This window comes from Dermacentor variabilis, chromosome 4 (genome assembly GCF_050947875.1).
Source record: "Dermacentor variabilis isolate Ectoservices chromosome 4, ASM5094787v1, whole genome shotgun sequence".
NCBI classification, from domain to species: domain Eukaryota; kingdom Metazoa; phylum Arthropoda; class Arachnida; order Ixodida; family Ixodidae; genus Dermacentor; species Dermacentor variabilis.
Window position 1 is genome coordinate 165305919 of NC_134571.1, and position 26478 is coordinate 165332396.

The 26478-nt window shown below is 46.2% G+C and overlaps 1 protein-coding gene across 1 annotated transcript; it reads left to right on the forward strand.

The window, feature by feature from the left end:
• The first annotated feature begins 2594 nt into the window (after positions 1-2594).
• Positions 2595-26175, forward strand: LOC142579916 (uncharacterized). Its single transcript, XM_075690586.1, has 4 exons — positions 2595-2748; positions 18972-19078; positions 21377-21520; positions 23074-26175. The coding sequence occupies exons 2-4, from the start codon at positions 19001-19003 to the stop codon at positions 23296-23298; spliced, it is 447 nt and encodes a 148-aa protein (XP_075546701.1). The 5' UTR covers positions 2595-2748; positions 18972-19000; the 3' UTR covers positions 23299-26175.
• Positions 26176-26478: the final 303 nt, after the last annotated feature.

Genomic DNA, 26478 nt, shown 5'->3' on the forward strand with positions numbered 1-26478 from the left:
ACAAATGTATACAAGTAGACTCGGCGGATGGAAGAAATTAAACCATAATAATGATTAAGCGAAACCTGATTATGGACGACAACTAGCCATAATAGCACGGCTTTCTGTACTCCTGCGACTACATTCTGCAATGCCCTCAAAGACCCTAAATGTTTTTGAAGGTGAAAAAAAATTTAATAATAAATAATCCTTGTCTATTAACTTTCGTATGTAGATGCATACGAAAAACAGTAATGATCGCTTTAGGCAAAAGCTGAAGCAATTTGCACAGCAGAAAATCAAATTTCAATTCTAGATGCAGCCGTACTCGTTTCTTGTGTTGTTGTTGTTGTTTTTGTTGTTGTTGTTGTTGTTGGCTCTGAAACGTACGTGTTGGAGGAATTCATGGAATTCACTAAATTAAATCTTGTTTACTGCTTAATGCTCGCAACTTCAGTAGTCAGCAACATACATTGACAAATGTTCGAATATTCAAAGTGAAAAAATAAAAAAAAAGAGTAGCATAAATCATACAAGCAACGATCAAGTGCAAACTGAGAAATAATTTCTCGTAACATAGTGTTTATTGTAGAGATATAAAAATCATTTAAAAATGTACTCTTGACGGTGTGTCGTTTCAGTTTGTGTCATATAATTGTACCAACTGGTGCGGCTTTCCATTGTGCGGCGACCATCCAAAGTTACCGAAGATCACCTCTGTTGATCCGGACTAAGAGGTTTTTCAATCTTGAATGAGCCAATAGTAAACGCCGGCTGGTTGCACAGCATCCTTATCATGATTACATTATCTGTGATCAGGATCCAGTTCGCACGATCTGCTTCGAACGAGCATATTTTTACTCATTCAGTTTAAGCCATGTGCGTGTGCAGTAACATCACTCTGGCGCTGCCCGTTTAGATTAGTGTTTAGCCTAATTTTTATGGCCATACCCTATTCTCCCAAACCACGTCTAAGGACGCGGTTCTTGGCACGTCATCATCGCGCGTTATATACTGCTGTAGCCAGCATCCCTGGCACTACGACAGGAGATACTCGGTTACAGATATCGCTTTCCTTCTTCCTTTCTGGCGGACCCCTTCCGCCTCCTCGGTCAACACATTTGCTACGTTTCCCGCCAGTCATACGTTCATTGAATCTGTAATTAAATGCCATGTGACACTCAACACGCCATTCGCATAAACAGACATTTTTTTTTATGAATTCATCTTTTTTATCTTATAGTGAACAGTAGCTTCTAGTTCTGTTACAAACATAAGTCGCAGGCTTAAAGGTTTGATAATTAACGCTGCAGCACCAGCAGGCTTTTGCCTAGCTAATTATGTGCAAAGCTGCGAAAGGCGCTGGATCGACGCGGTAACCAATATACATAATGGGAGTTTAATTCAACAACCCCCTATTTCTTTTTTGCTTTGTGCACAATGTCGAAACCCTCAGTTACTGTGTGAGCGTGGCTTCAAGGCCGGCAGTACGCAAGGAAAGACTTTCGTATTTTTTTTTTTCGCCACGTGAGACCTGCAGCAAATTATTTGAAGGCGAACGCAACGCGTGACTTTGAGCTCAGCGAAATCGTCCCGAACGCTTGGCGTCAAACCCGACATTCTTGAGTGGTGATGCAACGTGAGGATCGCACCTCGCACAGATTTAGCGTGCGAAAGACTTCCGGCCTCTCCCGTGGGTGGAGCGACGAGAATACAAGAGCCGCCGAGTTGGCTTGCTTACTACATGGTTTAGTACATAACCCTTGCTTACTTGGGCAGCCAGCACCTAGAGTATACGCAGGAGCTATGCGCCCGATCAGCAACGGAACGTAGCCTGCGGAATCAGTTGACACTAAACTGTCATTCACCTCTCGCTCTTTCCACTTATACAAACAGAGTTACGAAATTCGCGGCATATCCAGTGTTCTAGAGCGCCATCGTCGCACGTGTTCCCGCGATGGTCAGACACGCTGATTGCGCAAGGTTTCGCTCTCCGCGCCGAGCCAAGATAACGGTCGACGCGGAGGCGGGCGTGACGGTTAAGAACGGGCGATGCATCGCGTTCTTTTCTCGAGCGGACAGAGAGCGAAAGGCTGCTTTCGTCTTGGGTCGAGCACGACGCGACCGTGGGGTCACGTCAGATGGCAAAACAAAAACCATCACAACGGCCCCTCAGCAGCTTTCTTCGAGCGTCTCCTCTCAAGGCCACTACCGCGCTGTCATTCGCGGAATGGAGAGCGAGGCAGCGGGGAACAAAAGCAGATGCTGCGCCCCACCGCCGCTAAGCAGACGACAGCCGATGAGCTCTGATACGGTCCGCTTGCTTCGGTTACGCGATTCATGACGTCACCGCGGGTGGCCAAGCGCCATTGGCACCGCGGTGTTCTAGCAGTAGTAGAAGTAAAGAAAGCAAGAGACGCGCGCGCGACCGTTTTGTCTCTCATTTCTCTCTCTCACACACACACGCACACTCTCTCGCGAAAACTGCAACGTTAAAGGAAGATGGTCTCGGCCAATCAGAGACTCATCCGGCGCCCTCTCCTTACCACCACCTCTCGAGTTTCGGGTGAGAGCATAAGCGCATTGTTTCCGGGCGAATATGATGCGTTGCTTCCTTCCGGGCTCATAAAAGCGCGCTCTCTTTTGGGTGGCCACGCTACATCATCTCTGTGTGTCAGCGAGGAAGTCGGTGCGTCCCCAGGATATCACTTACGCTGCAGCGGCCCCCAAGATCTCAGGATCTAGACTACCTGCGGTCAACTGCGCGAGGTGAGTCGAGGTTTTGTCAGCCCGTGTAGTCGAATGATAGAAATGTGCTTCACGGTCTTTCGTGTCAAAACATCTGCTTCTTTCGAAAAGCCCGTGGAGGTTGCTGGTAGGCGCGGTCAGTTCCAGCAGTAGCTACCGTAAAGTGATAATATCGGCAACTTAGATACAGTCAGTGCAAAGGAATACTACTCAATGAAATGCACTGCTCAGTGGTTAAGTAGCAGAGAAGTGTTTTTATTATAATGAGCAACACTGGTGTACATCACCATTGGCGGCGTATCAAACATTTTTGCAAATGTGTCGCCTCAGCGTAGTGTTCTTCTCGAGAAATTTAGTGTACGATATTACTCTGGAATTTTAAGGCACTTTCTTGTTGCAGTGACGGAATGAAAAAAAGAAAATTACACGGTACACGTTGCGAAAAACTCAATTAGCAGAAATGTGAAAAACGGCAGCATGTTTAATGAACGCTTAAGACGTTACGTTTCTATTCTTTTCAGACAGTTCACGGAAAGTGTGATCACAGAGTAGACACAATTTTCATTTTTTAAGCGTAACGCCTAGCAATCTACAGCTTAACAGTTGGCTATTCGGGGCTAGGAGTTACGGAGTCGCCATCTGTCGGAACCGCCCCCTTGCATGGTATGAGGGATCACGCGGCGTGCTCCTCATAGGTTTCGCTTACGCGCAATAAAACACCACGCGGCAGCCCTCCTGGACATTTCTAGGCACTCTCAAAACGAGGGAAGTTTTTCACTGTCCATGTAATAATCTTGGACAAACTGAAAGCACAGAATCGTTTACAGACGCTGTCTCTTTACCGAATACGTACAGTGAACGCCACTGCGCGCGCACGCCGCGATGGAGTCTCCCGAACCGGCTTCTTGCGTGAAAGGTAGGCATACGCTGAGAGTAAACTATGTGAAATAGTGGGCTGTCTGTATAACCAAGTGGAGCGTAACAGAATGAAGCCTCAATGCGGCGATCGCACGGGTTCGTAGCAACCGACTGCGCGTTTGCATGCATGTCCGCGCACAATGTTTTGCTTTCCCTGTGAGCGCGTTTTCGCAGCGTGCCATGAGCATTTGACAGTACACTAGCAACCATTGTTCCGTGGACGCTATCAGAACTGTTGAAAAATAATTTCGTTATAGACACCTCGACCCCTACGGCGACTGTGATGTGCCGTCGCGACGATTCAATCTTTTTTTGTCTTCTAAATCCTTGGACATTTCAATATTATTTCTCAAGTTGCGTCGCACTGTATGTTTATCGGTCTTCTCGGCGTGCGATTTCCCTCTGCTTCTTTTTCGTAATCCGGTGCATTAATTTATAATACAAACATGACCATATGCCTTGGCTTCTTTAATGTGCGTCTTAGCGCTTACTTCCCGTTCCAGTGGACTTGCCAGTATCTGGTGTCAACAAGTTCATATACCAAACCATCATGAGATTAGCCGGGCAGCGGGTGCGGGCGAGCGTCTCAGTGCGTGTTTTCTGCTGCTCACCGAACATCGCGCAGTCCCGTCGCCGTAGCAGAAATCTTCTTGCCGTCTGTGCTTGCTGCATACCCAATTTGTAGCCGATGGCTGTGTGCCAGTTCGAAGTTTCGCCAGCCCAGCTTCACGCAGCTCCTTGTCCTGCGGCTACGTGTGAATAAGGCTGCACTAGGCTTCGTTGCGTACGTCCGGCACTGCGGAACTGAGCAGTAAGTAGCCTACCATGCTGCACGCCTCCAAAGGCAGCCACTACCTATTATAGTACTTTTAAATGTTGTCAAGCAGACACCCAAGGCGGTAAAGCCTCAGCACTTAATCAGAACCGCGGCGCAGGTGCGACTTTAAACTTTCGTTTTCAGCTCGCTTCGGCGCTTGCGAAGCAGCCAACGCGGCCGCTGTGTCCACGTGATCCCTCATGCCACATCACGCCGACGGTGGCGCCAGCTTTTCCAGTGATGGAGCTCGCCCCCAATATCAGAAATCTCCAACAGTAATAGTTACATGGCGGTACATGTGAACGCTGTAAGCCAAGCTAAAGTTGGTAACAGTGCAATCCCGTAACCTGTATTATCTGGTAAACCTTAAACCCCAAGTGGAGAAGACGACGAAGTCGAAGATTGCGGACGTGCTTCGCATGGGCTCCCGCTTTGAGACCGTTTTTCGGTGGAACTCCCTGTGCTGTGGACTTGCTTTTTGTGGGGTTGTCCACAGGAAGTTGCCCTCTCCCTGCGGACACCTAATTTCGGCAAGTTTGCCCCCTTTTTAGGGGTTTTTCCACGCTTTTCGTGCTCAACCACCGCGCGGCAAAGTTAGGCCTCATCATTAGGCCGAGCCGCCGCCGACGGCACCGGGCTCCGGGACGGTGACTTGTGGTTGTGGGCCTCTGTGAGGCTGAAGACAATGGAGTACTCCGTTGAGGGAGAGACTATAACGCCCGAAGAGTTCGAGGCGGGAGAATGGGCCTGGGTTTTGCGGGCTCAAGATAGATTCCAGAAATCTGTATACGGGAACAATCCCGAGAGTAGGCCTAGCGAGAAGCAGGCGGGCAGCGACGGGCGCCAGACGCACGGAGCAGAACAAGTCGCCAATCGTAAACAAGGCGTCAAGGAAAAGGACTTGTGTAAGCTGGTACAGGCGTTTGTGCTCAGTAGAATAGTGTATGCGACGCCTTATATGAAGATGGACGCGACGGAGAAAGGCAAGGTGGAGGCTATGATTAGACAGGCGTATAAGGCGGCCCTTGGGTTGCCTAACAATACTTCTACCGAAAGGCTGCTGGGATTAGGGGTGCACAACACCTTGGAAGAACTGCGGGAGGCACACTTGGCGATGCAACTCAGTAGACTTTCCAAAACGAAAGTAGGGAGGGATATATTGGAAGGGATCGGCATTGGAGTTGATCCTCCAGCTGGGGACATGAAAATTCAGGTGAAGCGAGAAATGCACAAGGGCTTGTACATAAAACCTTTACCTAAAGATATGCATCCGATACATCACGAGAACCGTAGGAGGGCAAGAGCCAGAGCTTTACATGCTAAGTACGGGAAGTACAACGGGGCAGTCTACGTAGATGTCGCCGAGTATGAGAACAAGGACGCATTTGCAGTTGCGGTGGTGGACGGCCGGGGACGCTTACTCACCTCTGGATCAGTCAAAACCCGCTCCTCAGAAACTGCAGAGGAGGCGGCGATAGCGCTAGCTATAGGTAATACTGAAGCTGACCTGATTTTCAGCGACTCTAAAACAGCCATCCGAAATTTGGCGAGGGGCAGAATCTCTGCCACAGCGGCAGGATTACTAAATCGGGCCACGGGGCGAGGGACTACGGAGGTAGAAATTGTCTGGGTACCGGCCCACTCTGGGAACCCTGGGAACGAGGCGGCTCACATGAATGCTCGAGGTTTCGTCAGCCGAGCAGGTGAGCCGGACGTTCCAGGGAGGTCCACGAGAGATGGGCTGGTGTCCTTTCACGACATCACTAACCATTACAAACTTGAGCGGAGAATTTACCCTCCACCGGACAAGCTATTGGTGAAGGCGCAGGAAAGCGTCTGGCGAAGATTGCAGACGAGATCTTTCTATAGCCCATACGTGTTAAACAAAATTTACCCGGACGTTCAGCCGGAATGCAAATGGTGCCAGGAACTGGCCACCTATGACCACATATTATGGAGCTGTAGCATAGCGCCGCCACCGGCGGATATTATGCGTGATCCTTCTCTCGAGCAGTGGGAGGCCGTGTTGGCCAGCTCAGACCCGGTCGTCCAGACCAGGGCCGTGGAGTGGGCCACCCAGGTCGCCGTCAGCCATGAGCTGATGGCCATCTAGCACGGAATCGTCCGCACATGCGTTCTGACGAAAATAAAGTTTTTCCATCCATCCATTAAACCCCAAGTGCACCTTGCACAGAGGAGCTTGTGTAATCTTGCGGTAGGTCTACGTACTGTTTCGACTAACCAACACATACAGTCTTGGGGAAAACTTGGAGGGTCTCAATGCGAGCTCTCGTAGAAAAGCTGTCAATTCGTTTCTTTTTTAACACGCCTTATCGCTGGCCTGTGTATGTAGTACGTCCGAGTACGGCACAAACTGCTGTCATGGTTGGCACACGCCGATAGAGGACCGCTCTCTGATGCTTCTCTATTGGCGGGGGGGGGGGAGCAGGGGGAAGGACGGGGGGGTGGTTGCTTCGCCTGACACAAACAGCGTAGCCGTGATTAGAAGAGCAGCTACAAACTCTCTAAGTGCCACTGGGTTAAATGCACGCATTTAGAGTTGCCTCAGCGGTGTTAACCTGTGCAGACGCACATGCACCCTTCTCCGATCAGCCTCGTCATTCAGCGTTCTCTCTCTCTCTCTCTCTCTTTTTTCTGCCCGTCCCTTTTCCCCAGTGTAGAGCAGCAGGTCAGAGAAAGGTATGACTGAGGCCGACCTCTCTGCCTTACGAATATATATTAATTTCCCTCTCCCCGTCTCTATTTTCTTTTCTATCTCTATTATTGCGTGTTGGGGCACACCTACTGATGATGATGATGATGATGATGGTGGCGATGACATGTCATCAAAGTGGCATGCTCCCATAATAGGGAATTGCCCTAGCATTGGATAGCTGCAGTAAACTCACAAATAATAATTATAATAATAATAATAATAATAATAATAATAATAATAATAATAAAACAACCGCTCCAACTAAGAATTCAATGAAACGATTAAACAGTGAGCAAAAGTAAGATAGAAAGAAACATTCATTGAACGATTCCGACCGGAATGAATTTAGGAGCGAGATGATTAGTGAGCGTAATACTTCTTTTTTTAGTCTTGTAGGCAGGAACTGTTTACTGTTTAAAAAAAAAATAATTACCCTCATCAGCAAGCATTCTCTAGTCGTAGCAGAAATTTCGCAGAATACGGAAAGCGATTGTGTTCGATGTGCTTTTCTCCGTGCTGCTCCTAAGCGCAGTGCGAAAGAGCTTATCGAAGGAGCTTAAGCGCTCATCGAAGGAGCCTCGTGCAGCATAAAAAAGGCATATTTTTTGTGCCGTTATTGCAGCCATTACGGCAATTTCTAATAGCATTTACTCTTTTGACTTGCGCGTTTTCATGATCCTTCTCTAAGCTTAACCTAAGAATCAGAGGCATCCTCGTTGGTGACGGCTCGAAACGCCGTTCGGCATACCAGCCTATTCACAAGCTGTTTACATCTGCAGGTTCCGCACTGACTATTTCTCATATTTACTCTTCCCACGTAACTTGTGGCTCTGTCAATGAAACGGCATGTTTTTTACACATGAAGAACTATCTATTTACCGATGGCACTTAAGATGTGTTTCAAGAGCTGTAACGCGTAAAACTAAATCCACTGTATAAATTAAATATATTTTGTGATGGGCATTTCGAAAGGAAGTTATTGAAGTTACATAATTCAGTGAGGAGAAATGGGAATAAAGTGAAACACAATTATATCAATCCCGGACGAATCAAGTTCTCTTTTCTGTATACATAACAAAAAGAAATTCTTAACATTGTGATAGCTGCGCTCATAATACATATTAAAAACGTACTCTTGTATCGCGCGAAACTAGCCTCCACACTCGACAGACCGGATTCCGCGCTCTGCCACGCACCTTCGCAACTTGGTCTTCCCTCGAACAGGGAGGGATGTGTCTTGGGCTTGTTGGTGTATGTAAACACGCAAGCACTCGGTGTACCGCTGCTAGCAGATGGAAAACTAAAAGAGGAACAGGAAGTCGGAACAGAAGGACAACAGAGACGGGAAGAGGGGAAAGTTAGCACCGCGGGTGCGTCCGGTTCCTTTCTTCTGCACCCGTGTGCTGGCGGCCCTAAACTGAACGGTTTCCTGCGAACACACGACACTACCGCATGCGCAGTGCAGGCAAAAAGAAAAAAAAGCATAAGAAGTCCTTTCCTTCTTCATGTCGTGCTCCGTGTCAAGACGTGCCGTGCCAACAGCTTCTCGAAAAGAAAAGAAAGAAAATAGAATTCGGGTCTCCATCTGCCGGCGCTACTCGCGTCAGTTTTTACACGCTATGACCGCTGGATTTAGTGACGTCACAACGTCTGCCTGACCGACAATCTGCCGTTTCTCTAGTAAACTAAATTCATCTGGAATGTTAAAAAAAAAGCCTTACTGTGCTTTTAGGAGTGAAACCTCATAAAAGTTTTACAACTAATTCCGCACAGAATCTATCCTGCATTTTCCGGAAGTTTGACATGTATAGGCGAGTTTCGTTCTACACAATCATATCCGGCATTCATTGCAACTTAATGCGGTGGCTATCATGGAGCACCGCGATGTCGCGGGCAGCAGTGCACAAACGCTCCCGATGATAACAAAGGAAGATGATAACGGAACAAGTGACGTGGTCATAGTTATATAGCGCTACGTTTATTTTCTGTCGAACATACAGCAGCATCACTGTACACGCCTTCATCATACGCCTGAGGCGTCGCAGCCATGTTGACAGCGTATATTCAAGTACGACGTTCAGACATAAAAGCTTGCCCCGTTTTTTGAAAGTTTTTTAAGAGTTCTAGCGCACGTCAGGCAAGTGGGCTCCCCCCCCCCCCCCACAACAAACTGAACCACTAAAAAAACCGAGCTAGTTGTCTCATTACAAACAAGAATCTATATAGTCAAACCGTACTCCGACCGATCTTCCCAGTTATTATTCATTTCTATGCGTGTATTTTGTTCCCTCACCTTGCTTCATCCCACGGCTATACGAATGGGTTGTTAGGTGACTCGATAGTCATCAGGAAACTTTTTGCCGTTTTTATTATCCGCATATTGCTCAAAATTTGGCGTTGTTGCTTTTACTCGCGCAGGTTGCTTTCCGTTTCAACAAAATCGTGCGTGCTTCAACTGAGCATTTATATAAGTATGTAAAGCAATTAGGTGACATATAACTACCACCTTACTTGAATTTAGCGCACACTCGAGGCCCCTATCGTGCTATAGAATTTGCTGTCAATGTCACTCCGAATTTGCTATTCTCTTTGACACCAAAGCAGACTTATCGTACTTTCTTGCTGCAAAATCACTTATTTCGCCCCATCACCCAACTTCCTAAATACTCATATTGCGTCTGAATCCATCCGACAATGTTGCAGATCACATATGTATGAACTTGACACAGCAGTACAGCTATAGCTTTCTTTTTTTCGCTGGAAATGTGTTTTGCGATGAACAAACACTTACGGACGATGGCCAGATTGTGACCTGGTTAACTGTGCCCCCTAAGGTGTTGCAAATAAAAGACCGTTGAGGTCAACAGCAGTAGGCGCACCCGCCGAGAGAGGGGTGAGGGGGCATCAGTTAAGTTCGTGATGGCAACCGTCGCGCCAGCCACTGCTTGACGGGGACCCGAGGCATCCATCGTTGCGCTCATACAGCCTCTCTGTCCTCCGCAAATAAGAACGTATACCTCGTCATGCAGAGAAGTCGCGCGATACGCGCTACGTTAATGAAAGCCGCCACTCTTGGGTTTGCTCGAAGAATACCATGAACCACGTTCCCGGCATTATCGGTCAGGAAAAGATGACAAAAATAGAAAAGGAAAAAAGAAACAGTCTGTAGGGACGGCAAGTGAAAGTGCTTGCAATAGCGGGTTCGGGTGGCTCCTGCATCATTGGCGTGAGTGCACTTGTTCATCAATCTTCACTTACGGTGGACGACGTCGACGAAGTTGCATTACCAAGGCGAAGATGATACGCGCCATGGCGAAAGCTTCTTTAGGTGCTGCACAAAGCCTCCCGAGTATTCAGGGGGCTTATGCGACGCAGTGTTGGGACGACTCCTCGCTCGCACTCTCCGAATGACGGCTGTGGCCTCCGAGATTTTGGCGCACACATTTGCGCTTCTTACATTTTCGGCATGTGTGTGTGTGTGTGTGTGTGTGTGTGTGTGTGTGTGTGTGTGTGTGTGTGTGTGTGTGTGTGTGTGTGTGTGTGTGTGTGTGTGTGTGTGTGTGTGTGTGTGTGTGTGTGTGTGTGTGTGTGTGTGTGTGTGTTTGTGTGTGTGTGTGTGTGTGTGTGTGTGTGTGTGTGTGTGTGTGTGTGTGTGTGTGTGTGTGTGTGTGTGTGTGTGTGTGTGTGTGTGTGTGTGTGTGTGTGTGTGTGTGTGTGTGTGTGTGTGTTTTGTCATTTCAGAAATAGCACGAACCAACCGGTTCGTGCTATTACCACTACCATTGCCATCGTACTCCTAGATTTCAAGCTGCATAACTTGACACGGAATTTTTTTTTAAATGTCTTTGTTAGTTAAGTGCAAAACGCCAACTTTTGCACAATGTGTTATTTTCGAACAATTTATTACGCTTCTATTTTTCTTAATTAAACATAGCATTCAGGCTATTTTGCCAGACGACGTTGTTAACCTCCAATACCTGCGTGTTAAAATATCTTGATTGGGGTCACTGTATCATATCATATGATTTAATCGGCCTCTGGATGCCACGCCAGATCTGTCACACAGAATAAACGTAGAAATGTCCAAGCATTAGACAGGCAAAATTGTCCTGCGTTGTGGTTCTAGCCAGTCGGGACTTAATTGGAATTAATTGGACTTAATTAGGATTACGCCAGTAGTCGACGTAACGAACATGTTAATGCTACCTTCAGTATTATGTGAGGATACAACTTGGTAGGTAGTCTACAAGCCATCTCGAATACAAGGTGCTTCCATCTCGGTGTTGGATTTGGTTCTCCTCAGTTCTCTAACTATACTGTGCAAGTCGAGCAAAGGCTTTCCGATCACCATTCCGTTAAAATCAGAACGCATGCTGTACAACCAACATAAACATTTCCTCTATACTCTACATTTGAAAATATTTTACCTGCCATTGCCGCATGCATCGAACAACACATGCAAACCTGTTTGCATGGTTCAAGGCGATGGCACTAAATACGCATGTTCACTTATTTGGAACAAGTTAAATTAAATGTGCCACTACTGTGTGGTTAACTTTGTCCCGAACAAGCTGAATAAAGTCAACAAACGCCTTGCACGACTCAGGACGTCATTCGTATGACACGCATTACCAAACGGTTAACCAATAAAGCTGGCGCAATGCACTAAACTTAGACACATGCATAACAAGCTTGCCCGTGCGGCCAAGACCACGAAATATAACTATTTCTAACCTTCGCTCCAGATCTTCATAAAATAACTAGCTTCATAAATTTTGACAGTAAATCAAAGAAAAAAACAGAAAACCCCGGTTTCACAAATATCAGTTGAAGGGAGCGTGGTCAAACGTGAAGAGAGCGTCATATGTCCCATAGCTCAATATTTTAAGGATTACTTCAATAGTTCGTTTTCTGATGCAACAGTGTACGTATGCGATGCCACATTGCGTCATATAAGACACGTGTATTTTTACATATAGTGCTAGTGTCATTCATGTGCTGCTTCACTTAGAAACGAACACCTTTGTTATGGTCCCGACTAAATTCATAATTCTCCAAGCAACATGCTGAACTTCTGGCGACATTTCTTGGGATTTTGTTTCTGGTTTCACAAATGACCTAACTGTAAGGGGGCTGGGTGATTTCCCGTGTTGTCCGTGTGTTTAAGAGTCTGGTGGCAGATAACAAACATAGAATTATTGTCCGATATCTCTAACCCCTCGACGCTGCAAGCTTGCCGAACGTATGACTGCTAATCGAATACGCAAGTTTTTGGAAGATCGTGCTTTATTAACAGAGTACCAACAATGGTTCTGAAAGGGTAATCAATAATAACCCTAATAATAATCGCAGTTCACTCATTCGCTTTACCTCTGGAATGCAACGGCCAGATAGACCTACTATTTCTTGACTTTAGGTAACATTTTCAACGGGTTCCGCATAATAAAGTAATTTCAGAGCTTCGAATAATTTTAACCCCCCCCCCCCCAAAAAAATGGGAGCAGCTTCGCACTAGTGGCGCGAAGACTGGGCAAACAGCAAAGCTGGCGGCCCAACCCAGGTTATTCTTGGTTCGGCTAAGTTTATGCGTCGCTATGCGTGGTTTCTTCTGCGACAAGACATGTCTGAAAAGAGCTGAGGTGTCATTTAGATACCGACGTGCTACCCCGAAGAACGCGTTCGCATGGATTTCCGAACTTGCCACTGAAAGTTTTCCATGACTCATGACCCGGATCGTTTTGTCGACGCGTCTAGTTTCACGCAGACTTTTGCTCGGTAACACGAGCTCGCAACTCTGGGTCTTCTGCAACTCGCTGACGTTTCACCGCCGCTTCACCGGCGCGATATTCGGGATTGGACCGAAGTCGTAGCATCCGTTCTCGAATAGCGGCGCGGCGGCTTTGGCGCCGCGCTTCCTCTACTTCGGGAGTGACGCTCTTCTGTCACCCATGGCTCTCTTCGTCACAAACCAGGCTGCGTATTTACAATTGCTAGTAGGCTCAGCGGGGCGTGGCACTTGCGCAGACGCCGGAAGTTTGCTTGCATGCACGAGTAAGAGCGGGTGCGAGAGAGGGAATGTGGGGACTTTTGCGCCCTGAATATATGACTCTGCCTTGGCACTACGCAGGAGTTTCTTAGCGCGTGTTGTATGCGTTTGTCGCGGGGCGCGGTAATGCTGAAATTAGCCTCACAAGTTGGCGGCTGGACATAACTATATCTATTCAATCGTGCTTTTTACTAATTGTAACAACGTGTCATTATTTCGCATCATTGGCGGCGCCTCCAGGACATCAAAGCTGGAATTCGGACTGGTCCGTGGGTTGGGGCTCGCCGAGACCTGCGCGTGGCAAGGGCTGTTCCCCCCAAAAATTATACACCGCAGCACTACCGCGCCCCGCGACTTCTGCCGGCACGCCTAGGATAGGATAGGATAGGAATAAACTTTATTTGTCCAATGGTTATTGCTGTTGGTGCTTGGGGCAAGGCCGCCAAGGGTCCATCGCCCGAGGAAGATCTTCCGAGATCCTCGGCAATGGCCCTGGCCCGCTGGACGACCCACTCCTGGTCTTCAGGTGCCCCGCTGAGGAGGGCGGCTTGCCATCTCTCAGCGAGGCGCCCCGCTTCAGAGGGTCCTGCTGTTGTCTTCCCCCTTCCTCATGGTCCTTCTTCCTCATGGCGTTGGCATTCCCAAAGCACATGGGCCACATCGGCCCGTTCGTGCTCGCACCACGGGCAGGCGGGCGACGGGTGCAGCGCGGGCCACAGGCGGTGCAGGTGGTCGGGGTTGCTGAAAGTGCCCGTCTGCAACCGTCTCAGGTTGACCACCTGGGACCTGTCCAGCCGCCCGTGGGGTTGTGGATATTTGCTTCGTTCCTTCCTGCAGTGAGCAGGCGCCTCTCGGTGCGTGGCCAGAAACTCCTCGACATCGCAGTCCGCGCCCGCGTGGTCCCCGGCTCCATCCGCTGCGCTAAGAAACTTCTCCGTAGTGCCTAGGTAGAGTCATATATTCAAGGAGCAAAAGTCCCCACATTTCCTATCTTGCACCCGCTCTTACCCGCGCATGCGCGCAAACGTCCGGCGTCTACGCAACTGCCACGTCCCGTTGTACCTAGTAGCAATTGTAAATATGTGACCCGGCTGTTCTGTCGGCGCGGCGGCGTAGCGGAGCTGCTTTTATATCCCCGTGGTCACGTCACGGCTTAGATCCACATCTGCGCATGCGCGGCCTCCGTACGGCGCGGCGAGGCAAAGCTATGGTGCTACCGGCGCACGAGATGACGTCATCGCTCGGCGAGGTTCTGCTGCGCATCTTCGGAGGCCTAACCACCACCTTAAACAGCATCACCGTTAAAAATGTTTATCAACTTGACTTCCACACACCTAACCGGAAGAATCGCACAGGCATTGGAGAACAGCTTGCTGACAGACTTCCAATCACGTCAGGGTGCCACAGGGGTGTGTACTGGGCACCGTGCTCTTCTTGGCTTACCGTGCTAATTAACTTCATGTAATTGCTCCTTTTGTGCTAAATAGACTGTTTGCAGATGACAGCATTGTGTTGAAAAAGGTTTTTGTCCTGGTGACCAACTTGAGATAAATGGCAACCTGAATAGCATATTGAAGTGATGCAGGGAATGCTGGATAGTTAACACCGACAAGATATCCTTTCCCATCGCGCGTAAACAAACATGTCTCTTCTTCTACTTACGAACTTGGTTCATCGTCGCTGAAAAGGTTAACAATTGCTAATGCTTAGTCGTGACATCGACAACGAACTTATTCTGTAATATGCGCGTTAATAAGTGTTCCTTCATCTGCCTTTCGAAAATCCTGCTTCCTAAAGCAAAACTGAAAGCCGCCCCAAGCAACGGTAAACTACTCTGCTACTATTTGTTTATCAGACCCCAGTTACGATACACGTATACAGTTTGGAACCATATTCTCAACTAAACATTGAGTGCCTGAAATATTACAAAGGAAGGCAGCCTGGTTTATTTAAAACAAATTCTCAGGATGTAACTCTCCATTCGAAATAATTAACGGCAATGGCATTTCCCTTCTGGTCAGTTGACACTTCAATGGCAGTTCAAAATTGACATCCTTTCTCTGCTTCTTTACAAAAAAATTTACCATAGACCCATAATCCTATCTTTTATCCTTACTAACTGGACCCACAAGGCTAACATCAGGCTATCTCTCTAACACCTTATTTAGCTAAAACTGATCCTTATAAGTATTTTTATTTTCCACGCACAGTTTCCGATTGGAGCAAATTAATCCAAGCAGACTCTGAGTCTGTGTTACGACACCAAGTTTCAGTGCTGTACCATTTCAAATCTGTGTAATTGTACGGCTGTTATCACACTTTTCTACAAACATGTTCCGTTATTGTTCATTTGTATTCCACTGTGCCTGTTATTACAATAATTATGTAACAGGTTCCAGTCTAGCTGTCTTAATGTTTAAATTCCATCTAGTTGTGCCAAGAGTCTCGAGTGCATAATAAATAAAATAAACAAATAAATAACTTATACATTGACGGATATCATTTCGCAAGCCTAGGTCCACAGAGCTGTCCCTCACTGCAAATAATACAGTTTAGAACGTTTTGTGGCAATATAAGGTTGTGTTTGATCTTTTTCTTCACTCTACGAAAACGTATGAGCGAGAACAGCACACTTAAATTTCAAAAAAAAAAATAAATAACACATAATAAAAATGGTAGGCACACTTTTAAATCATTCCTGTCTGTAACGTTAAAAATGTATGTCAGATTACCAGTTTTGCTTCGGGAATACGTCCCTAGGCTAATGAATTCCTGGAAAGCAGTCATTCGGATCAGATATAATAAAAAGATATATTGAAAATAATTTAATGTTCGATGACAACAGTGCATTACGAAATTTGGAATTGTGTTCGAGCGGCAATGCGCACATTGTCGGCCAAAACTCAGGGTAATGGCCTTTCAACTTAAATATAAGACCTGCATGACAACAATAATCCACCTCTGTAAACTGCATGGTACAAGTAGTAGAACCTATTACATCACATTCTGCGTGCTTCTAAAGATGCATGTAATGGTGGGATCGCGTAAATCGTTTGTTGAAACCTCGTAGGTTTGTATAGGCTTGTGTAGAGTGCATTTTTGCCTTATTAGGTGGTTCGATGAGAGTAACGAAATTTCAGAGATAGGATAGAGCCTCTTAACGCAAGGTTAGGGTGAGTGTTCATCACTGAGACAAGCCTTCATTCTAGAAATACAATATTATCTGATAGTGCTCGTAGCAGCGGGGATGACAACAATAATAATCGTCACTTTCACCAAAGCCATATTTTTGTGCCATCGCTATGTCGTCCCTTCAAAAGCCTTGAATTACCAATTGTGTATTGTAATAACATTTTATTCTCATCTGAATCACTTCATATTAATCTATACAAGATAGCATTATTACGGCTTGCATAGATAAATGGAATGCTCTGAAAAGAGCAGCCCGCATTGTCCATAACTTCCAAGTCGACACACAACTTTTCAATCGCTTGGCATTATTGAAGTTCTCAGGTTTTATAATGAGCCTAAAGGATATTTGACTGCCATAACACCCAGCAAGAAGCACACCCATAGTCGATTTCAATGGGGCCGTCAACGCAGCTATTTGAAAGGCATTGTCTATAGAGCTATAAATCGGAAAGGACATTTTTCATCACGAAGACAATCTGTCGCTGTCGAAGAATTGCTTACCTGCAAGAATATCGCGAAAAGACTTATTGCTGTTTAACTTTCCCCTTACTACAATTTCACGTTTGCGCACGTTTCTTATCCCATGACAAAGTTCGTGATCATTCTGCCGGCCCTTGCTTTACGTTTTACAAATGTATTTTTGCCCACTGTTTCATCTTTAACAATGCGCAATCAAAATGGAGCATCTCACGTCACTTTCATTTTCCGTCTTGCTTTATAGAGCTACAGAAATGGTTATGTGTGCTATATATTTGCCGCCTATTTTCACAATTGCTTATTGTGTCCCGCTAACGTATCATGTTCTATCAGCGTAAAATCACACGTAAGCAATTCCGAAACTACTCTAATGCGTTGTTCCGTTTCCAGATTCCCCTGCATTTCTAACAGTGGCTAGATTCACACTTCAAAACGCACACTTAAGTCCACTCCATATTTAAAGGCCGGCTAAAGAGCGAACACAAATCACACATCTATGTAATTTCGCGTAACAGCAGCTCTGATCAGTTTAATGTCCGTGTTTCATTTTTGTGCCGGTGGTGCAGGAGGCGAGATCGTATAGTCGATCAGGTTGTCACTTTCCCTTGTTATTTTATTCCCTCAGCGTCATGTATAATTATGTATTCAAAGTGAACAATCTTCAACTCACAAAACAGCACATCTTTCATGGACATTTTGCTCTTTTGTGGTATTAGATTTACCGGCTGGCGGGGTATCGCAGTAAAACGGATAGAAGCTGATAACCAGTAAAACTGATTTTCGTACGTTCGTCTCTATGTGGCGGCGACTCGGCACTATTTCGGCCAAAGAATGGGGTCACACTCTGCAACGACACTGGCATTACAGACTTTCAGCGCGTCATTATTTTTGAAACGTTAGCGCCCCGGCCAGGCACTTTCTGGCGGGGTGATAACGTTAGCTCGCCCACGCACGGAGAAAGTAAACGGGATTCCGGCTGCAACTACGTATGCGGCGGTTGCGCGCGGTCGCAACGGCCGTATCTTGAGAGCGATATGCGTCGGCGGCAGAGTCTAGGTGCGTTGACGGCTCGCACCTTCGTGCGTGCTGCGTGTTCTCAGCGGTCAACTTGCACTGAAGCGCTAGACAGCGCGCAGGTCACCTCGCTCGCTGCTGCTGCAGCGCTTGCTCACGGCAGCGGTTCGACAATGAGTGTCCGCGGTCATCGAGTCTGATGTGTTGATATTTGCTTTCCGCGCTGACACCATGCTTATTAATTTAGTGAGCAAGCGAATGTTTACAAGTTGACACGACCAATAAAAGTGATACCCTTATTTCGCGTGGCTGCCTGCAAATTTGCTATAGCAATCGATGCTTCGCTTTTGTGGCGAAACTGCGACTTTTTTTCTATAACAAAATGCCATCTTAAACAGAGTAGCACAATTTAACTAGAACACCAATGCACTTCGTCGTACATTTTCGTAACGCATATCTCTAAACTGAAGCCACACTCAGCATTCCCTATGGGTGCATGCGCTTTGCGACCTCGCAATAATTCGTCATTGCAATGGGAGCCGTAATGCGGTTGGTTGAGGTTAGTTTACACATTGGCTCATAGGTTCAACCACGAGCTCCTGTATATGATAGTATGCGGTGCTCCGCGACTAAGGACAAAGGAGCGAATTCAAACCCCGGCCTCGGCAGTCACATTCCTAATTTATTTATTTATTTATTTAGTACCCACAGCGCCCATTCAGGAATTACGGAGGGGGAGGGGGGGAGGTGCAGAAATCGGCGAATTTCTGAAATGGGAGAACAGTTGAGGATTGCTAAGTGTTCGATAATATCATGGCACGCCCTGTTTCTTCGTCTCTCCTATGCCACAAGTTACTGTATGAACCTAAAGCCATCAAAACGCTGCAGCGTTTAAAGCTTTGTTTCTTTGTTTTTTTTCTCTCTTTTTTTCACCTTGTTCTTTTGGTTCTCTAAACCTCGTATGCATCAATTCAGTGATTGGATCTCGCAGTCTCGCAGCAACCTATCAGCAGTGACAAGAGTGATCACCTGCATGTCCTAACCAAATATCCCTCTCATTTCAGCGGCCAAAATTGCCTTCACATCAGGCGTCATGGCCTCCGTCTCGTGGCAAATAGCTCTTCTAGCAGCAGCGCTGGCTATCTCCGTGGGCACCACACCAGCGCGGAAGGTGAGGCGCATTATTTGTTACCCAGGGGCGGAATTCAGACAGCCTTTTTGTTCGCGAGTTCCGTTTAACAATGACCCGAAACCTTCGGTATTAAATATGTACTCGTACATGACGATACCCTTACGAATAGCTCTATACCGTAAAGACATTTTGAAAAAAATATTGGCCGGTGTTGTCGAAATTTGTAAGCTCCATCAAGTTCTCCTTTCTTACGCCGATTCCATATTCGTTGCGGCGCGAATAAACGCAATTAAGGAAATTCCGGGTTCGAAATCACCTAGCTTTTTATATATAAGAGCTGCTTCACATTGAAGTCCATTCCAAGGCACTTCCCATTTTTATGGCGATAGCAATTATATGGACACTCCAGGCGCATTTCCGCCGTCGCTGTCAGTGCCGCCGTTGCCGTCGGCGTAGCCGTGAGGTTCCGTATGACTGAAAGCGTGTGAGGGTGAGCCGGTGAACGCGGTTCACTCTAGCGTGCGCTAGCGAGGAACGCGGCCTGGATGCGTGCCCTCTCCAGTCGCGCGCGAAGCAGTGGGTCAGGCGAGGGAGGAAGGGCGTTCTTCTCCGGCGGCTGCTATAGGCTGCCTCGATGTCCTCCTCGCCCGCCACTCCGTACAGAGTGGAGCCAACAGCGTATTTCCGCGCTCATCGAGCGAGATGTGTTCATGTTTACCTGCGAGCGCGTGACACCGTGCTGGTTAATTTAGTTAAAACACGTTGGCGGCCTCGTTGGTTTGAATATGACAAAATGTATAAGCGCGACTGACCAGGGACGTAGAAATAAGCTGACAAAGACAGCGCTGTCTCTGTGTGTCTGTTTCTTTCTGCGTCCTCGTTGAGTCGCGCTTACACATTCCATCATTGTTAATGTAGTTAATAAGCGAATGTTTACAAGTTTATACGGCCACTAAAACTACTATCCTTACTTCGTACAGCTATCTACTAATTTTCCATCGCAATCGGTGCTTCGCGGGTGGAACTGCGATCTTTTTTCGGATAGTTGCATCCTCGTGCCGCTTATTATACCACGAACACTACAATGGTAAATGTATCTTTCAAGGAATATAATTTGGTGCCTAAGACCTATTTTATTCTATTCCACAACGCGAAACGCTTACAGAACTCTTAGGGACATATTTGAAGACCCGGCGACGTTGAACTTTCATTTCTCCACCTGTTTATCGGCGCAAAGCTTTTACAGCGAAGTTGTGACCCTCTCATTGGTCGGCATTTTTCGTGTCCATGTCCGTGAGCACAACTGTGGGCCGATCCCAGCATGTAGTGCAATTCCGGGCAGACCCGCGGCGGAGTTGAAGCATGCTTGAAGTATTCAGCAAAGTCAAGCGAAAATTGCATGCATTCTTTGGAATCACGGATGCAACGTACAGAACAGCGTTCGTTTCAATAAAGAATAGGCACAAAACAAGCATCCGAATCACATAATTGATTATGAGGCGCTCCTGATAACAATGCGAAGCACGTAGCGCTCCCCGCATACGTTTCCCGCAAACAATTACTGTGCGCATGCAGCCGCGACAACGGCAGCTTGCGACGTGGGAAGTGACGTCACTAGTCTTATGTATATAAAAGAGACAGTTTGGCAACTGATTTCATTGTAGTGATAGCACCGCTATAGGTAGGCAACGCATAGTTATGACTCCCAAGGAGCAGTGTGAATACGAGCAGCGGCTAAGGGGAAAAAACCGCAATGCGATCAGCGGTGCTGTGCTGTCAAAATTATCATTACTGTCATTACTACCATTACTCTAAATTACCATTACTAAATTTACTCTCAGGCAATAAAGTATTGCTTACATCTCTGAGCAATTGTGGTGGTCGTTTTCAACAGCTTCGCTAGACATCCACTTCTGCCGGGTCGGGATGGCGAGTCAATTTTTTTTTTTATTTAGAATGAGAGCGCCTGGGCATACTAGCAAAGGAACAATGTACGCGAGTTTATGATGCTCTACTTGAAGTTAGGATAAAATACTCATGTCAGAATGTTTGAAGCGTACATATAGCAGTTAAGTGGTGGTTTGAAACAGGAAAGTGATGGACGCTTAACAGTGAAAATCGTCTGAGGGTACGGTGGACGTACAAAGAATAAACAAAGAGAGTGTAGAGTTCACAGGGTTCGGATAAGGCTTGAATAATAGAGAGTTCTCGCGGGAGGTTTGTACCTTGCGGAGTGCCTAACATTAATGATTATGATGCAATGGCAGTAACCAGCCGCTTCACTGCCTGGCCTACCTGCACATTCCCTTGACTTCTCTTTTTTTTTTTTTTCCAAAGCGTTCCAAGCGACAGGCGTACGAGCTTCCGGCTGGCTCCGAGTTGCTGCTGTACGCCCCGCTCTCCACCAACTTCCGGTGTCCGGGTGAAGGGTACTACGCCGACGTGCAGAACAACTGCCAGGTGTACCACGTCTGCCACCAGGTGAGAAGGTGGCGACAGCGGTCACGCTCCACAGGAGACGCCGGCTCTGTTTGCAGAGCAACATTTTTAGCCTACTTCTTCCTGTTTTTATTTATCTGCATGCGAATTTTCTAGAAGACTGCGAATGATGTTTATAAGGTACTGCTGCGTTGGATATTCATAGCGAGCGCTATAGTGGTATTTTTGTGGTTTTCTTTTCTTTTTATACAGCACATGTGATGAAAACCACACACGCTGTCAGATAAAGGCTGGGAGCTTTCTGGTTAAGCAAAAATAACGCATGTAGAGAGAACCGCCATCGCTTTCTCATCGAAATCATGAGTAATGCGAAAGAAATTTTCAGCAAGAAAGAAAGCTGGGTTATCGCAAATCTAATCAGACAACACAGTATTGCAATATACATATATTTACAAGTTCTGCGAGATGAAGTGATTTTCGACAGGTACATGTATTCAGTTCACGTAATGCTCCATTTATTTATTTATTTATTTATTTATTTATTTATTTATTTATTTATTTAAACTATCGGTTCAAATCACTACCGCAATAAGTGATAGGATGTATACAACCTTTATAAATCACATACAGTTGACATAAAACTATGACCCAATTTATCTGGCTCATAGTTTCTGAGGAACAGGTAAGACTAAAATAACGAACATATGGTACTCATACTGTAACTCGTTTGAGAATGCCTTCTCGTCAAATTCTCGGAACACCATATCACTAGTCAAACAGCACGTGCATTTAGTAGATAGATAGATAGATAGATAGATAGATAGATAGATAGATAGATAGATAGATAGATAGATAGATAGATAGATAGATAGATAGATAGATAGATAGATAGATAGATAGACAGACAGACAGACAGACAGACAGACAGACAGACAGACAGACAGACAGATAGACAGATAGATAGATAGATAGATAGATAGATAGATAGATAGATAGATAGATAGATAGATAGATAGATAGATAGATAGATAGATAGATAGATAGATAGATAGAAGTTTCTTTACCACATAATTACACTGCTGTACTTAGGCGGTGAGAATGGCAGGATAAAAGCTGCATAATCGCCGCTTGACTGGTCCCACCTCGTCGTCACTGGTCCCACCTCCAGGTCTGATAACGGCTGCTGGTCCTGCTCTGGTAACGGCAGCTGACTGGTCCCACTTCCATCCCACCTCCCCCATCACGCTAGTCATGACTATCGGTGCCCTCTTGTTAAACCATTCAGTACTCCATTACACGAGAACTGCAGTGCCACAAGTTTCAGAATAATTGAAGTTGCGCACAAAGAAAGAAGAAGACAAGACAGAAAGACCTCCACGTTCTTCTTCATACGTAGCCGCGAAAAGAAAAAAATGTCATGACCAGCGAGCTCTTGTGCCGTGTATGTTGCATATGCTGTGTATTTCACTACGGGATGTTTCCTAAATATTTGCACTGATTATCTTACAATGCTGTCAAAAATAAAACGCGTTCGACTACCTAATGGAGCAATGCAGGTATTAAAAAAAAATATGCACGTACCCGCTTGATCGCAGGTGACGCGACCGGACGGTTCAGCCGACACGCAACACTACAGCTTCATGTGCGGCAACCAGACCGTGTTCGACCAGCTGTCCCTCACGTGCGCCTTCCCCGAAGACGCCGTGCCGTGCGCAAGCGCGCAAGATTTCTTCTACGTCAACAACTACATCGGCGTGGAGAACGCGCCCTTCCTCACCGACGACGACGTGCGCCGAGCTGACGCCTACAAGCAGGGGTGATAGACGGCCTCGCTACGCTGACTGTAGAGCGTACTCGGCTTCACGGGACACGCGTTATACATATATCTGTGCTGCGCTGCCTTATGCATTGCACGGCGGTTGTGCTTGCAGTGGCCGACAAGTGTCTTCTCGGCCGGACCGCTGGATTCGCGCATTTGCAACTGCCTGATGCGTATCGAATGACTTCAGAGCACGAGTAGGCCTACGAACGTGCTTCGGCCAATGCATAACTTTGAAGTGCACTTGTACTCAAGCTTCAGCTCGAACACTGCTATTACAGCGCACGGTGTCGTAGGTCTAGCTTGTGACTCTGACTTCCTGCTTTTACTACAAAATTCGAAGTTACCTTCGTAACGCATCGCTGCTGCTGTGCGTTTCCTGCTTACGTGTTTCAAACTTTCGTCTTTGTCTTGCGTCTCAATGGCTTATTCAGCCGCCAACTATTTAACGCCATCACGCGTTTTCGAGCTGCTTACCAAAGATATGAGGCAACTATAACTGATCTTCACTCGTCTAAACCCCTCTACTTTCTCATGAAACAGATAACGAAAGGACACGTGGAATGTTTTCGACGTGTACTTTTTTGGCATTCTCTTTACCGCTTCCGTTCATTTCACATGTTATAGTGTGTGTGCCATGCGATTCAGAGCAAAGATATAGGATTGTGTTTATCCCAGCATCAATTGTTACTCCTACCTGTTTGTTCCTTCTGCTTATTTTTTCTCTAGTTCTTGTCCAATGTCTCTTGATGTTCTCTTTCCTTGCTCTCATCCACGTTCACGGCAGTCAAAAGTGAATAAGCGAAGCGATCTTGCACTCAGAAACATTTACGCAGAATTGTGGCTACACCTGTTGCAATTATCTTGGATGCGGAGCGCACGATTTATATCGGGGAACACACACAAGATGAACGTCCGATTATCGTATCCTTAAAAAATTGGTCCATTTAATCTAGGTGTTATTTGACTTGGCAAGCAATTCATCGTGCGCTGCTTTACCGAAGACCATTAGATCCTGTCGGTAAAAGATCTGAAGTCATTCGCGTAATGATTTACGAGGCTTCTGAAGCTGTCTACTTTCACATTCACTTGAACTGTGCCAAATATTATTCTTTTATTTTTTGGCAGCTCTACAAGCCTTAGACATTTCCGTCCCACTTTCTTTAAACAATGCTTCCCTCTCTCCCCTTCCCCTTCATCGGGCTTCAACAAATATTAAACTAGACATTTTTTTTTATTATTGTCCTTGCAAACGTCCGAAATTCTATTCCCGCATTCCATCTTTCCTTTCATTCTTAGCATGGGTATATCATTCTTCACTCAGGCATTCCCTTTCAGCAGCTCCAATTACCTGTTTTGCATACTTCGAACTTTCTTGCCCTGTTTCTTCTTTATTAAACTTTCACGTTCTGAGCACGTGCGTGTGTCATGGAAGCCTTCACCTACTGACACATTTCATCTTTATGCCTTATTTATTTCTCGCTGCTTCTCAACACATCAGATATTTGCACGATGTTCTAATCCCCGCGTTTTTTGTTGTTTGTGTCGGTAACGTTCTCCCTCTAGTAGCTGCTGGCCAGCGAGGGAAATTTCAACTCGCTTTGCCTGATGCTGCCATCGTATGCAAAGTTGCCTCGCGCGCCTCACTGGTGTTTTCATGTACGCACGGTGAGCAATACCATGTTTTTAAGTGAAAAGAGCTACAGTTGTAAAACACAGTGAAATCGAGATTATGTTTTTCTTTTCGCAACGCACAGCCGACATCTGCGGACGTAAGAAAATGTATGACAATCAATTATTGAGGGATACTTCCACCATGATCTGGTAATTGATGTATCGAATACTTATTTTAGAGCACTTTTAATTCCTAAATCGAAGCCGGTCAGCAATTGAGCCACACTCACTCAGTAAAAATCCTGAGACAATAGCAGCAATATTGAGATATCCGTCCTCGAACTTACCAGCTCACAAATTCGTGTTTGCGCTTATTTTTGCCCCGCTTGCGCAAAACGAGGGTCGTTTATATGAAAAATATTAAGTGTAACGCATTTCATCGCAACTTCGGGGAGTGGTATCGCCTTACTGATGCAGTGTCTCCTTAGTGTACATGTCTCGAACATTGAGCGATTCCAGTGCTGCATTTCCAGCGAATGTCCAAAAGCAAATATTGCAACTCCTTATAAGCATTTACCGTGACTAATAATTTAAGCGAATATCGCATCTTTACTCAGAAGGACGTCATTGCACGGTCAAACAGTTTGACTCTTCCCATTTAAAACGCGTGGTATAAAGGTCTAAGACCATGAACACTCAAGAGATGAACGCTCAAGGAAAATTGCGCTGCTCATCAATCTACGGGTGTAAGAACTGCACAACATGTTTTCAAGGAGATTTTGTGCGTATGTGCAGAAGTCTGTGGCACAGTAATATCCTAAAATATCATATCTTTGTTTTGTTTTGTTTTTGCAGTCAATTAAAAGGATTGATATGCGTGACTTTCACATGGCGGCACAGGAGCCAGTTGGATCACTGTAGACTGCTTTCACTGCGTTACTAAAGATAAGCGATAATTAGACCGATGGGACTAAGCCGCCCGCCTTTTGCGAGACCTGCTGGCGGCAACGATATCACGATATATGCGGCAACGATATAAGTGCAAGTCACGTGTATTAGGCTAATAGGCTGCCCCCCCCCCCCCAACCGACCCCTTACTGAAGAAAGGTCAAAATTGGGTAGAGTTTCATGGGCTCCAGGAGAGGAGCGAAATAAGAAATAAAAATAAAAATAATTCTTAACCGCCCTGTGCACGTAGCTTTAGATCATATTTGCAGCCAAAGCCAATGTTTGGTAAGGCTGTAGAATGTCGCTCTTTACAAGACTGAGTGTTCCTGCTTCAAGAACATCAGAGCTTATCTGTGCCTGATCCCCACCACCCCTAAATCTTTGTGCCCAATATTACGCCCTCGCGCTGCTTAGCAAACTTGAACGTTGGGGCTGTCTCTCTACTGCCGTAACACAAGCTCCATCCTGCCCCAGATTTCGCAATCGCGCCACTGAATATCTTTACGGCTCACACTTTCGTGTTGTTTTGTCGAAGCTTAGTTGAAACCTTCCCCAATCCCTCCTATCCTCCTCTACCTTCAATATCTGCATAGCTTACGCCTGACCACATTTCTTTCAG

What these genes read in the sequence shown, in the direction of transcription:
- LOC142579916 (XM_075690586.1), top strand. Translation starts at nt 19,001, where the DNA reads ATGGCCTCCGTCTCGTGGCAAATAGCTCTTCTAGCAGCAGCGCTGGCT. An exon ending in GCACCACACCAGCGCGGAAG is followed by an intron (nt 19,079 to 21,376) that starts GTGAGGCGCATT and finishes TTTTTTCCAAAG; the next exon opens with CGTTCCAAGCGACAGGCGTA. An exon ending in TGTACCACGTCTGCCACCAG is followed by an intron (nt 21,521 to 23,073) that starts GTGAGAAGGTGG and finishes GCTTGATCGCAG; the next exon opens with GTGACGCGACCGGACGGTTC.